The sequence below is a fragment of the Podarcis pityusensis genome (assembly GCF_964106645.2).
Source record: "Podarcis pityusensis genome assembly, chromosome: 14".
In the NCBI taxonomy this organism is placed as follows: Eukaryota; Metazoa; Chordata; class Lepidosauria; order Squamata; family Lacertidae; genus Podarcis; species Podarcis pityusensis.
Window position 1 is genome coordinate 15053506 of NC_138039.1, and position 14735 is coordinate 15068240.

General features: G+C 47.8%; 1 protein-coding gene across 1 annotated transcript in view; it reads right to left on the reverse strand.

Moving 5' to 3' along the window:
* Positions 1-14735, reverse strand: part of LOC308463428 (BOS complex subunit NOMO1-like) — a 33355-nt gene continuing 18620 nt past the window's right edge. Inside the window, exons 19-31 of the mRNA XM_080981806.1 lie at positions 14118-14327; positions 13235-13317; positions 11909-12068; positions 11192-11318; positions 10780-10893; positions 8317-8444; positions 7941-8082; positions 5882-5965; positions 3570-3680; positions 3146-3247; positions 1783-1902; positions 928-1020; positions 1-439 (exon numbers count right to left, since the gene is read on the reverse strand). Of these exons, the coding sequence (XP_080837932.1) occupies positions 308-439; positions 928-1020; positions 1783-1902; positions 3146-3247; positions 3570-3680; positions 5882-5965; positions 7941-8082; positions 8317-8444; positions 10780-10893; positions 11192-11318; positions 11909-12068; positions 13235-13317; positions 14118-14327 (1606 nt within the window). The 3' untranslated portion in view covers positions 1-307. The remainder of the gene's footprint in view (positions 440-927; positions 1021-1782; positions 1903-3145; positions 3248-3569; positions 3681-5881; positions 5966-7940; positions 8083-8316; positions 8445-10779; positions 10894-11191; positions 11319-11908; positions 12069-13234; positions 13318-14117; positions 14328-14735) is intronic.

Below are 14735 nucleotides of genomic sequence, written 5' to 3' on the forward strand. Positions count from 1 at the left end.
TGAACAGCCTGGGAGGCGAAATCAGGTTTTATTGGCTGCCATTCTTGTAAAACCGAGGCAAAATATAATAAGGTGTTATCTCCAATAAGTTCCCCCCGCAACTGCCTCCAGTGAGGATGATGTTCTCCGTATCAAAATCCTGTTGGTTCATCGTCGCTGTTTTTTAAAAAAGCAACTGTGATATTCCATCTGGGATGGAACCCTAATGTAAACAAATGCCTTCCTCAGGTCCCAGGATTCAGTCCTGTTTAGGAGCTATGCTGGTCGAAAACGCCGTGACTCTAGCATGACAGGAGCTCTTTTCGCCTCATGTCCGCCTCATCTTCTGCTTCTTGGCTTGCCTCTTCATGTCCTCAAGGCTCCCTGCGTCAGAACCTGCCTGCCCCAGCGTCCGCACCCCTTGGAGACGGCTGGTTAGCTGGAGCAGCAGGGGGATCAGCTGGAGAGGGGGCAGAAAAATGCAGATGACCATGATGGACCATTACAGCAACAATGGCATGATATAATCATTAAAGACAGGGTGAGGAAACCTTTTTTTTCTTCAGCCCAAGAGTCACATTTCCTGCTGAGCAGGGGATATGTGTCAGCAATGGGTGGGGACAAAGGCAAAAGTGGGTGGAGCAATTAATGTAAATTTTACCTTTGTTCAATAGACTACTGCTTCCAATGACAGCCCCTCTCTACCCTCCCATCTAGGCAAGTGAGGGGCATTAACAAACTTCAAGGACATATTCCAGCCAGGCAATGCCACTTTAGCATGGTGCCAAATGAGGCTGGTGAGGCGTATGACCTGGGGAAAGGGGGGGAGTGGTGGTCTGGGGAGAGTTCCCAAGCCCCAGACAGAGAAGTCTAGAGAGGCCACTTTTGGCTCCTGAAATGAGTAAAACTGCAGCACTACTTACACTTACACACAGAGAGACATTTTACCTTATCATGGTTGTAACCAGCTAACAGAAGCAGCAGCGTTAATGGCAGGGCGATGTAAGATCCTTGCGCAATATCCTGCTCAGGCAGCTTTCTCTGTAAACAAGTCAAAGGTGCGTGGCTGTTAGTTCCTACAGAACACTCTTAGTACGATTCGTCCCTTTGTTTAAAAAATAAATTTTTAAAAAGGTATTGTGTAGCAGTTTTCCTCCCTCCCAAAGTGTGATTGCCCTTTCGAGTAGCCTTTCCCAGTCTTTGGTCTGTCCATGTTTTTAGTCCTATCATCCCTGACCACTGGCCCTGCCACTTAGGGGTGATGGGAGCGGTAGTCCAACAACATCTGGGAACCAAAGGTTGGGAAAGGCTGCTTTGGAATTTGGAGTTTTGTTGCGGTTGCTCAATGGAAAGGTCAAGAAGTATGTGCTTGACAGCCATTGCTCCTCTTCCCCTGAAATGCACACTTGCAGGGCAGTTGCTTAATTTCATCATCATCATTATCCATTTTGGAAAGCTGCTTGTTTGCTATGTATTGGGACACATCTTAAGATATTGTAACAAAATGTTGCATGATGCTTTCGGAGATCGAGGAGCAAGTTTTCATTTATTTTGGATGTGATCGGATTTCATTTTGAATCCGCTGTTTTGAAACTTTTGGGTGGGGGGCAGCGGTTTCTTTGAACTGAACCAGGTACCTGGCTGTTAGATCACTTATAAAGCGCCAAAAATCTTCCCTTGGAAACAAAGCAAGACCCAACTTTATTGAGAGCTAGGAAAGCAGAAGAGCTGGAAATGAAAAGGGAACCCCAACAGAATTTTCCCTTGCACATTTGCAGAACAGGCTGGCCAGAAGATGCTTACCGTAGGATTGAAAACCAAGGTGATGTGTTTATGGTACCCGAGGGTGGTGAATGAAACTTGAGGCAAGGTGTAGTCATATTGGGACCTGGAAAGTGTCGAGTCCAAAAGTACCACATAATTCTGCCAATGAAAGAACAAGAGGGAACTGCTAGCATTCAGTTGGGGGGGGGGGGGTATACCCAGCCATGAGGGGAAAGCAAACAGGTTGTGGTGAGAGTTGGCAAGGAGAGAAGGCCCCATTCTGCTGCTCCCCAAAACCTGGAGCCTGCATCGCTTGCATTCCCAACCTTGAGTTAATGGGCCAGCAAGATAAATACCACAATGCAAAGCTGAACAGGAGAACCACGATCTTCCAGTTTGTCTGTGCACTTGGCCCTAAGTCATGGGTCTTCAATCTGTCAGGATGCCCAGTTGGCTCCACAAAGCCATCCCAGCCGGGTCACGGTAAAGCTGTTGTTGCCAAATGGGACTCCGGCTACAGCTAACCAAACCAAAAAAGCACTCCCTGTGGCGTCTGGGCTAGACACATTCTTCTGATGAGAAACTCATTTCATCTATTTCTACGAGTGCTGCAAAGCGTCAAGAGACTTTTACAACCAGAAAGATATTTCTGGCTACTCCTACAGTAATGTGTGTAGCCAGGGAGTTCTCTACAGAGCAGGGATAGAAGCGTCCACTGAGGTGGGAAGCTTGGTTGTGTAGCATTTGCCATCTTGAGTCTTGTTTTTGGAAAAACCCCAAATCACTGGTTTTCAATAGCTTCTCCGTTGTTTGGCTAGGGACAAGTGTAAAAGACGTCTGGTTTTCATTTAGTAGCAAAGCTAGGGCAACACTACGGAAATGGCTCTGGGAACTGCCATTTGAGGATTAATAATGTGCCTTATTTACACTATTAGGTATAAATTAAAAGTGAGTATGTGAAAGTAGGCCCTGTGCTGCAGGCTTGGGAGTCAGAGGTGGGCCTTGGGTCTGGACCAGTTGAAGACCACTGGGGTTGACAGTGCTGAGCTAGATGAACCAGTGGTCTGCCTCAATATAAAGCACTTTCTGATCTAATAATAATAATAATAATAATTTATTATTTATACCCCGCCCATCTGGCTGGGCTTCCCCAGCCACTCTGGGCGGCTTCCAAAAAAATATTAAAATACTTTAATACATCAAACATTAAAAGCTTCCCTAAACAGGGCTGCCTTCAGATGTCTTCTAAAAGTCTGGTAGTTGTTTATCTCTTTGACATCTGGTGGGAGGGCGGACCACGGGGAGGGCGCCACTACCGAGAAGGCCCTCTGCCTGGTTCCCTGTAACTTGGCTTCTCGTGCTCGGGGGTCGCATAACTAGGTAGAAAGAAGGAAAATAATACCTCTCTGTCCCGGAGCAATGGTGGAAAGTGGAAGAACAGAGACTGGCCTAGCGAGACGGTGTGGACTGGGTTGTCAAGGTTCTCACTTTTGTAAAGCTTCACCTGTGAGGGGAGAAGACAGAGAAAAAGGCATACAGCTTTTACTGGGATGGTTAAGATGGCGGCAATCTCATCCCCCTCCTCAGTTCTGTCTCTTCCCAAGGCCCTTTGGCTCTAACTGCAGAGTTGCCAACGTTGTACCCATGGGCACCAGGGCCCCTGCCAATACCTCTTCTGGTGCCCACAAAAGGCCCCAGAAAATATTCCCTCAAAAATTCACAATGCACAAGAATGAAGAGGGATTGCCTTTAATAAATCCATGCCCGGGGGTGGGGGGGTGTCACACTGAGGAATCTCAAAAACAACTGGAAAGAGGTGCACTCACCCATAAGGTAGGCAGATGCTCCGAGGAAGTGATCACGTTGCCACTTAGATCAAATTGGTTAATTTGGCGGAAAGCGATGATATTCACGTCCTCAATGTCATTGCTGCCAACCTACAATATGGAAGGTGGGGTGGGGGGGAAGGTTCCTTTAACACTGGCCAGATGGAAGGCTTCGGATTAAATATGCTGCTCATATCAGCTCTCTGATCAGCTCCCTCGGCCGTAAAAATGAACATTCACGCTGCATTTCAGGCACTGCTGAAAAATATGTCCTCCTTCGTGTATGGGGGGGGGGGGGGGAGGCCATGCACAAATCAGCTTTTTTGGAGAAGAACCGGGTATGAGTTCCCTGAAATGTATTCCTCAGACTCAACTCCTAAAACCGAAATAAGGAATTAGGCAGCAATTGCCGGTGATTTCCCCACCTCTGATTCCATCACAAAAGGGCAGTGATTTAGAATGCTAAAGCGAAAGAATGATACTCCCTTAATGCTAGAACCCAGGAAGATAAACGATACGATTGTCTGTGATCATAAAATAGTAGTTGTTGACGCAGAACATGAAGTATAGAATTGCTTGGTGATTGTCACCAACGTGGATGTCTTTTAAAGGGCATTGATTCATGGAGAAGAGGCATACCAATGGCCGTTAGCCACAATGGCTACACAGGAAGCTGCCTTATCACAACTCAGCAGATTAGTCCACCTGGGACAGTCTTGTCCACATGGGCTGGCAGCAGGGTTTCACAGAGTGGGGTGTCTCCCAGCCCTACCTGGAGATCCAACTTGGGACCTTCTTAGATGAGAAGAGCAACTGCTGGAACAGGCCAATCAGGTGCCTGCAGGAAGGCTGCAACCAAGATCTCAGTGCAACAGCGCTCTCCCTGCTTGTGACGCCCCACAGGTGGTATTCAGAGGCACAGTGACTGTTGACAGTGGAGGCAGAACTTTCGACACCATGGCTAGTGGATACCAGCAGGCTCAGCCTCCCTAAATCTGTCTAATCCTTTTCTAAAGTGATACGAATCGGTGGCTGTTCCTGCATCACGCGGGAGCGGATTTCAAAACTGCTGCAACGCACCTTGAGACAGCAGGGAGGAGAAGGATATAAACAGAACGTCGATTTCATCTCCCTCTGCCAGAATGGGTAATTTCTTAGACCAGAGGTCCCCCAACCTCTGCTCATGGGTTATGGGTGGAGAAGGGAGAATAAAATCCTCTTGCCCACTTTTGCCATGCATGATAAACCATTTTATAAACCTTGTGCCACTCTGGGCAACTTCCAACAAATATAAATGCCTAATAAAACATCAAACATTAAAAACTTCCATATACAGAGCTGCCTTCCAAAAGTTGTATAGTTATTTATCTCTGATGCTCTGATCTATTCTGCCTGCCCCTTATTCCTTACTCAGTGGGCCTCTGCAAATGACTAGCTTCCCAAACAGCGATTATAAATGGTCTGTATAATTCCTGATGTTTCTCCCTCTCTCTCTTTTTTTATGGTCTGAAAACTCTGCATGAAACTAAACAGACCGTGAATCCAGTAGTCCAAAAACTGTCTTGTTGCTTGACCAGGCTGAACAGAAGCCTCTTGCATGGAAAAACTGTTTGGATGCAGAAATACAGTCCTTCCTTGCTAGTGACCTGTGAAACCATCTCCCCCGCCCCTGTCCTTTGGTGCCCATTTAAGTTGGCTTCTGTGGAGTGGCCTTATTACGCCAGTTAAGTAGATGCTGGGAGAGGATTCTGTCCATTGTAGCAAAAGCAGAGCCCCGAATTCACTCAGAGTCTAAGATCAGGCTTCCCCAACCTGGTGCCCTCCAGATGTTGGTGGACACTTGAGTGCATCCAGCCCAGCCAGTGTGGCCGATTGTCAGGGATGAGAATGGCTGGGAATCCAAAGTGATTTGGGTTGTAGGCACTAGGTTTTAACTTAAGAACTGAAATGACTGGACCTTAGTCATCTTTATTCCTTTCAATGGGTTTACATGGAATAGCCCTGGATACAACCCTTGGAAGTCATCCAGGCCCCATCCACATGGAACATTTAAAACAGTATCATAACACTTTAAACTGCTTTGGCTTCCCCGCAAAGAATCCTGGAAGTGTAGCTTGGGAAGAGTGCTGAGAGATGTTAGGAGATCTCCTATTCCCCTGACAAGAGTTAGAATTCCTGGAATAGTTTATCAATCCCTCTTCCCAGTGAACTGTGGTGTGATTCTGCTTTTAAATCATATATACTGTGCTGTTATGGGTAGCAGTATTCCCTTAACCCAGAAAATCAGACCTTTGGTTCCAAGGGCAGCTTACCTCAATTGCAAAGTGCTGCGGAAGGGCTCTTTCGATGTGATCGTTGCCTTCAGCCTTCAGCTGGATGTGATACACACAGGCCGGCTTAAAAGAAAAAGGAAGAGGATCAATCCGAAGTGACATTTATTTAAACAATACCGTAAAGGGGGGAAACCCAACGATTCCAATTCTTAACAACCAATGACAGCCATCAGGTTTCTACCCAAAACATAACTGAAGAAACTCAAATTTCTCACGGCCATCCAGAGTTTTTGGGGAAGGGGCAGAGCACCTGCTTGGCAATCGGAAGGTTGTAGGTTCAATCCCTGGCATCTCCAAGTTGGGCTGGGAGAGGCAACTGCCATTATCCTGGCCATTGGAAATACTGGCTGGCTGGAGGCCCTAATTCTTCAAGGGATGAGACTGAGCGAATTGGTTGAAACTGAGCTCCACCCACACGACACATTTAAAGCACTAAGATACCACAGTCAGGGATCCACTTTCAGAATCCTGGAAACTGCAGTTTGCAAGTGTGAAGGGAGTTGTTGTTAGCAGAGCCCTATTCCCGCCCCCTCAGAGCTACAGTTCCCAGAGTTCACAGGGAAGAGGGAGTGACTGTCAAACCACTCTCAGCACCCTTAACAAACTACTACCCTTAACATAATACAGGCAACTCGGCCCTCCAGATGCTTTGGGACTACAACTCCCATGATCCCTAGCTAACAGGACCAGTTGTCAGGGATGGTGGGAATTGTAGTCCCCAAATATCTGGAGGGCCGAGTTTGGGGGTGCCTGACAAAATACTTTTGAGGGAAGCCACGGTAGCAGAGAATCAAAGTTTGAAGGGATCCTGAGGATCACCTCAGGGATATGCAGCTGCCCCATCTGGGATGCAAACCTGCAACCTTGGCGTTATCAGTACCATGCTCAAACCAACGAAGCTATCCAGGCCTGGATATTGCTTTGAATGCATAGTGCAGATGGAGTCTTAGCCAGGCACAAATCAAGTGGTCTAAAAATCAATCCCTCTTCCCAGGGAACTCTGGGAATGGTAGCTCTGTGAGGGAAGAAGGGGTCTCCTAACCACTCTCAGCACCCTTCAGAAAACTACAGTTCCCATGATTCTTTTGGGGGAAGCCATGGCTGCTTAAAGTGGTCTGATACTGCTTGGAATGAACAGTGGCGGCATTTTTTCGTCTCCGCCAAGCTAAGCAGTTGGCTCCTTACCTCTCTCGCCCTGACCTAGCCACTGTGATCCACACGACGGTCACCTCGAGACTGGATTATTGTAACTCACTCTACATGGGGCTGCCTTTGAGACTGACCCAGAAACTCCAGCGGGTGCAGAATGCCGCGGCGAAACTCCTTACGGGGCCCTTCGCTGCAGGATCACATTCACCCAGTGCTATACCAGCTGCGCTGGCTCCCGGTGGAGTGCAGGATCAGGTCCAAAGTGCTGGTTTTAACCTTTAAATCCCTATACAGCCTAGGACCCTCATACCTATGGGACCGCCTCTCCTGGTATGTCCCATGGAGGACCTTACGGTCTTCATCAAAAACATCCTGGAGGTCCCGGGCCACAGAGAGGTTAGGCTGGCCTCAACCAGGGCCAGGGCTTTTTCGGCTGTGGCCCCGACTTGGTGGAACGCTCTGTCACAAGAGACTAGGGCCCTGCGGGACTTGACATCTTTCCGCAGGGCCTGCAAGACAGAGCTGTTCCACCAGGCCTTTGGCCAAGGCACAGCCTGACCCCCTCCTTTGGTAATTCTTCACAGAACTCTAGCCCAATGGTTGCCATCAATTTGATTTGAACTGATTTTATAATGAATTGATTTTAGAATGCTATATTATTTTATTGTTGTTAGCCGCTCTGAGCCCAGTTTCGGCTGGGGAGGGCGGGATATACATAAATTATTATTATTATTATTATTATTATTATTATTATTATTATTATTATTATCAGTGCAGTTGCAGCCTTGGAGAAGCCAATGATTGGACCTCCTGCATACAGGGCTGTGTGCTGTCAATTATTGGAAATCAAACATCAGCCCTCCAGGTTCACGCCTGTGCAGGTTCTTACCAGCAGCCCCCGCAGCCTGAACTTGCCCTCTTCATCCGTCACGGTGTCTTCTCCATACACTCCGCACTCTCCCTGCCCAACGGCTTCCACTGAAATGCCTTGCTCCGGTTCACCATTTAGAGAAGAAACGGTACCATAGCAGCTGAAGAAAAGAGAATGAAAGAGTGCTCAGTTTCCGTGGGGAGGAGGCTGGGAGGAACGCGAACTCTATGGGGGGGAGGGAGAAACATTTGGCAGGGGAGGGAGGGAGTGGGGAGTTTGCAAGGGAGCTTGGGCACCTGTGCAGGCCATACGCAAAGCCTGCAGTCGACCCCATGCAAGGCAAAATTTGCCCAATGGCATTTTTAAAATAGAGGGGCATCTCACGTCTACCAACCTGTACGCCGTCCTGTAACCAACTATTGTGATCTTTAGGTTTTGCCCTTCCTGCACTTCGATCATTTGAGACGAGGGCTCAAAGCGGAATTCCTTCATCATGGGCTTGAAATAGTACTGCCCTGGGCTCTGCAAGAGGCATCAAACAAGGGGCTGTTATTTCACTCTAGTAATAAGAGGCGTGTTGCCTCTGAGCAGGAGGGGAGGCAGCGTAATTTAATGGCCTAGCGGTCTTTTTCGAAGAGCAGCTTATGCAGAAGCCGAGACAAAGCACCGCGGCACTTTCCCCCCCTTTGTCTTCTGGGCTTGCAGGAGACGATTCGCTTCCGGCCAAGCCTTATGAACTAAGCCCTGGGAGGACGCGCTGGGATTTCGAGATCAAAGCCAGCATGTAGCGAAAGAGAAATGTGTCCTTGCCTGGCTCCGGCAAGCGTTGAGTGCCCAGGAGATTAGAGGTTTATAGAACAGCAAGGCTAAAGACGGATCTTTCAAACTCCTACAAGCTATTTCATATACAGGAGTTCATTCAGACACTCACAAGGAACAAGCTCTCCCTCATCGCTCATGGGTACATCATCTATGAGGTACCGTATTTTTCGCTCTATAAGACGCACCAGACCACAAGACACACCTAGTTTTTGGAGGAGGAAAACAAGGGGGGAAAAATATTCTGAATCTCAGAAGCCAGAACTGCAAGAGGGATCGCTGCGCAGTGAAAGCAGCAATCCCTCTTGCTGTTCTGGCTTCTGGGATAGCTGCGCAGCCTGCATTCGCTCCATAAGACGCACACACATTTCCCCTTACTTTTTAGGAGGGAAAAAGTGAGTCTTATAGAGCAAAAAATACGGTATATCTGTGAGGTTCGAATAATCTACCTGGCGTAAGGCAGCTTCCTATAGGATGCAGGAAGCTAAGAAAGTGGATCGGACCATTAAGAACAAAAGAGCCTGCTGGATCAGGCCAATGACCCATCTGGTCCAGAATCCTATTCCCACAGATGCCTATGTGAAGTCCACAAGCAGGACCTCTCCCCTCTTCCAGCAACTGTTATTCAGAAGCATTTCTGCCTTCGACAGTGGAGGCAGAACACGGCCTGCTCCTCCAGGAATTTGTCTCATCCTCTTTCAAAAGTCACCCATGTTGGTGACCATCTCTGCCTTTCGTGGGAGCAAAGTCAACAGTTTGAATATGCGCCGAGTGATGAAGTCCTTTTTTTTACCCGTTCAGAATCTTCTCAAGTCCAGTTTCACTGGACATCATTCCTGTGTTATGAGAGAGGGAGAAAAAACTTTTCTCCAGACGCTTTCTCTATGCTGTGCATAATTTCACACACTTCTATCCTGTCGCCCCTCACTTGCCTTTTCTCAAAACCAGTGGTTTTCAAGCTTTTTTTTTCCTGGGCCAGAATAAAAATTTGCTTGTACCACACCAAACTTTGTACTGATAAGGAATACGTTGCAAAACAAAAAGAAACAACTCCTGGCAGTGTGTGATTTATAACATACAACACAACTGCTTTATAACATAATCATGGGACATCCAGAACACACAAAGCAGTGCAACTACAGAAGAACACAAATCAATTCCAAATTATTATTATAAACAAGCCTCTTACATGTGTACCTTACATGGATACGAATTAAATGAGAGGTATGAGCTGGTCTGGCTTTTACCAGGTATATACCATTTATACTGGGTCTAATTTGAGACAAACAAACTCTCATCTCCCCATCAACACAAATAAGCTTTTCTCTTCCCTGATCCTTCATATTTGTCAGAGTTGAAAACTCTTGTTCACAAAAACGTGTCACCGAGAAATGTAGAAGAATAGACAATGCTCTTGAAGAGAGGAAAGATACTATACTATACTACAACGACCCATTTGAATGTTTCTTTGATTGTCCTTGAATCTTCCTGCCTTGAATCTTCCTGAAGTCCTGTGTGATGTCAGCTGTCGGGAGCTAAGGACATAGGTACAAAGGAATGAGAGGGAGCCGTTCAGCACTGAAAGCAAACCCCACTGGGACTGACTGCACTAAGGAGTTCCCCACTGGAAACTCCCTGGTGCAGCCACAGAAGTCCCCGACACAGAGCCCCGCTTCATCCATCAGCAGGTGTGGTTTGGGTTCAAACCACACATGTAAGGACTTCAAAAGAGGCTCGCTTTGAAGCCACTTTAAGCCAGGCACAGGCAAACTCGGCCCTCCAGATGCTTTGGGACTACAACTCCCATCATCCCTAGCTAACAGGACCAGTGGTCAGGGATGGTGGGAATTGTGGTCCCAAAACATCTGGAGGGCCGAGTTTGCCTATGCCTGCTTTAAGCTCTCATCAAAGTTGGCCCACAGGAGGTGGAGCCCAGTTCCCTGGTCTATGTATAAATAATAACATCATCATCATCATCAGGCCTCTAATGATTTTTCAGAGAGCAGATCCAAAAGAACAGTTGTGGACGTAACCCTACCAAGTTGGGGAAAGTCAGCATTCCGTTGTCCTGAGTCAGGAGGTTTGAGCGAAAGACGCCTCCACTGAGGGACAGGAGGACTCCTGCAAGGGGATGGTCATCTTCTGATTTAATCTGTTTAAAATGAAAAAAAGAAAAGTGATGCAATACCACGTACCCAATCAGCAGCTGAACAACACAGTTCAAAGAGCACAGGTGTGTTACCCTAAGATAAATGGAGAGCCACCAAGTGGAGAGATGTATTCACCTCTTTGGCAATGGCTGGGAGAAATCTTTGGCCTCCCATAAAATTTGGCACTGTGTGTGCCTCATTGTCCTCAAGCAACGTTTCCCCCTTCCGCCCTCTGCCCATGTAAATTATCTAGAGAAGGAACAACTCTGCTGAGGTTCCAGAGGAGACGGAGGACGTTACCTCAAAAGTGACTCCGGCAAGAGCGAAAGCTTTGAAGTCCCCAATGGTCCCTTCCACGGCACTCAACACAAAGCCTTCTTTCTGAGCGGTGACAGTGTATTCCAGGTCACTATGAAGAGGCCCCACACTGTAAAAATAAAGGGAACGTAAGAACATAGGAGCCTGCTGGATCAATCCAAAGACCCACCTAGTCTGGCATCCTGTTCTTGGTATCCGTCCAGACGCCTGTAGGAAACCGCCAAGCAGGACCAGAACACAAGAGTACAAGAGGGAAACAGTGGCATGGGCAGGAATTTACCAGCCACAACACTGCCTGAAGGCCTCTGGTTTAAAGGGAATCCCAAGGCAGTCAAATGATCACGGTAACCCTTTATAGAACTGGTCTATTTCTCCTACAAAGAGCCTCAGCTTCCAACTCTTTGCCTGGGGCCATATGTTCAAAAGCCCTGCTTTGCAGATCTGGGCAGGTTAACCCTAGAAGATGTCAGGTGGGATTTGGGGGGGACGGGGAATCTGCCCTTGTATGGGAATGACCTCCCTGCTCATCCCCTGAGAAAAAACAACAACAACAAACAGTCCTGAGGATCAAGGGACCCTTAGAAACTGTGCAAAAGGAGGACAGCCAGCCAAACTGCAGACATGCTCTCTGGTAAGAGCAGATGTACCTGGAGTTGGCCTCTGGACCCAAACCCCTGGGAACTGGCCGTAAGGGCTTACCTGTATGAACCTTTGTCGTCTGTGAAAACCGTGATGAGTGGCGACGGCGCTCCCTTTTCGCTAATGACGATCTCGACACCCTCCAGCTCGGGATGGATTTGCCCTTCCAGGAACAAGCCTGCTTTGCCGTGTATTTCTATCAGCTTTCCGGGGCAGCTCTCTTAAATTGAGGAGGGGAAGGAAAAGAGAGAGGAAAGTTAGGGATTTATGGAAACTTTCTAACTCCCTCCCAGGAGGAGATCATTTCATCCTCTTATTATCTTCTGTGAGATGGTGAGCAGCTTTTTTTAATTATTTATTTCTGTTTAGGAAGGCCTCTGAACCATAAATGGCCACATGCTTTTTCGATTATCATTGCCAAAGCTGAATTACTGTTACTTCTAACGGTTGCTGTATTGCGACCTTTTCCCTCTGATCTGCTAGATCAGGCCAAAGGTCCATCTCATAGAATCGGAAGGGACTTGCCTAGGGTCACCTAGAACCAACTCCCTGCATTGCAGGAATCACAGCTAGAGGATCCCTGGCAGGTGGCCACCCAACTTCTGTTTAAAAGCCTCCAATGAAGGAGAGGAAGTCCATCCACTGTTGAAGAGTTCTTGCCAGCAGAAAATTCTTCCTAATGCTTATTTGGAATCTCCTTTCCTGCAACTTTAATCCACTGGTTCAGGTCCTGCCCTGTGGATGTTGCGAATTCTCCGCGGCGCTTTAGCAGAAATGCAGAGAGTTCCAGATTCTTCAGTGCAGTGCAGTATATTTATTGTGAGCCATATATATACAAATATATACAATGACCTACAAGCTATAATACACGAGCAGTTCATACAGTCAAACAGGGTACCTGGCTGTACCTTAAGGCAAATAGGAAGACCTTTCTATCTCTTTCTCTCTTACTGCTGGACAGGTTTCCCCTTTACACCGATGACAGCCAATCAACTGACAGCACATTACTGCTGAGTCTTTCTGACTCAGCACTTCCGTAGGAAGTATTGTAGGCTGATTGCATCAGCCAGTTGCCTCAGCTAGCAAACTCAAGCCTGCAGACTTACTATCCCACACAGCATTCTGTGAATTCCGACAGTGGAGAAGCAGGTCCACTATCCTGTTCTCACAGTGGCCAAGCAGATGCCCCTGGGGAGCCAGTGGAAGCCTGCTGTTTTAGTGTTTTATCTCTGCTTTGCTGCATTAACGGCACTGGCCCCTTCCTTTTACAGCCTCCTAGTCCAACACTCCCTGATTCAGCCGCTGTCCCAGACTTAGTCGCTCGACCCGCGGGGCTGTGCAGATCCACCAGCAACTTCCCAGCGCTGAGCTACAGCCAAGATTTACCTCCACTGACAACCGTTTCTATTGAAGGCGGGTAGAAAAGGAGCTCTTTTGAGGATGGCGTCACTGTGATTTTCTCCCCAGACCTGGAAAAAGAACCATAAAAGAACATGGGAGCTGGAACTGTACGGTTGAGTCCAAACAGCTGTCTCAAGATGGACAATGCTAAAGGACGGGTAACCTTTCTCATCCTGAGGGTTGCATTCCCTCCTGGGCGGGGCCAGAAGGAAAAGGGGGTGGAGCAACAAACACAAATTTAAACTTTATGCAACAGCCTGGCTTTTGCACACATTCAAACACCCCTCTCTGACCTCCATCCCGGAAAGCAAGGGGCACAATCAGAATTCAAGGGCAAATCCAGAAAGCCTGCCTGCCTTGGGAATGGGGCCACCACAAAAGAGGCGACGCCAAAGGGTGTCGTCCCTTTGGGGGTGACACTCCGGGAGGGAGGAATGAGGGCATGGACCTTGTGGTAAGGTTAATGTTTTTAAGGGGAACAGGGATGTTTCAAATGCTTCTTTGATTGCCGAGTGTATTTTTATAGGTCGTATACACTAGTATTGTTAATCGTTTTAATTATTTTTATTATGTATTTTGAGTTTTCTACATTGTAAGTTTATGTTGTCAGCCACCCCGAGACCTACAGCTACAAATAAAGTGGTATACAAATTTAATAAATAAATAAAACACTTGGGTCAGGGAGGGGTGAGACCTAGCAAGAGTGCCAAGGGCCAAACAGACAGACCTGAAGCACTACATTTGGCCCCTGAGGCCTGAGATTCCCAACCCCGTGTGCTGAAGCCTGAAGAGACAGCAGTTCAAACTTTCCTCAAAAGCTTCTATAACAACAAGAAAAAGGACTTCTCTGGGCAGAAGACGAACGCACCTCGCCCAGTAGGAAAACTCGTAGTGGAACGGCCCTTGTAGTTCCTCCACCATTTCCTGGACTGGAGGCTCAGATCCTTCCTCTTCCAGGCCTTTCTTCTCCCTCTCCTGCCTGCGGGCCTCGATCTCGGCCAGCTGCTGCTCCCGACGCAGCTCCTGCTGAGATTTCAGGGGGCCAAGCACCAGGTCGGGTTCGCTGTCGATCGAGGATCTGAGAAAACAAAACAAGAGAAAGAATCGTCTGAATGCAAAACTGGCAGGGGAAATGGCCACCAAGGGGAAGATATTGAAAGGGCCCCTTCGTTTTGTTCTTCGGGGGCATAAAACAGGAACAGGGAACCTGCAACCCTCCAAACGTTGCTGGACTACAGCTCCCATCATTTCTGACCACTGGACATGCAGGCTGTGGTCTATTGGATCTGTAGTCCAGAAACACCTGGCCATGGCTTCTCCATCGCTGGGACAGAGGATCCTTTTGGATGGCCTGGGGCACGTTCAGGCTCAGCACCTGGTAGACCAATTTCTGCCCAAGAGACTGGGTGGCTGCCAGCACTCCATAATATGCAGTACTGAGCTAGGCAGACCAGCAGTCTGACCCACAGCATACAATTTTAAAGCA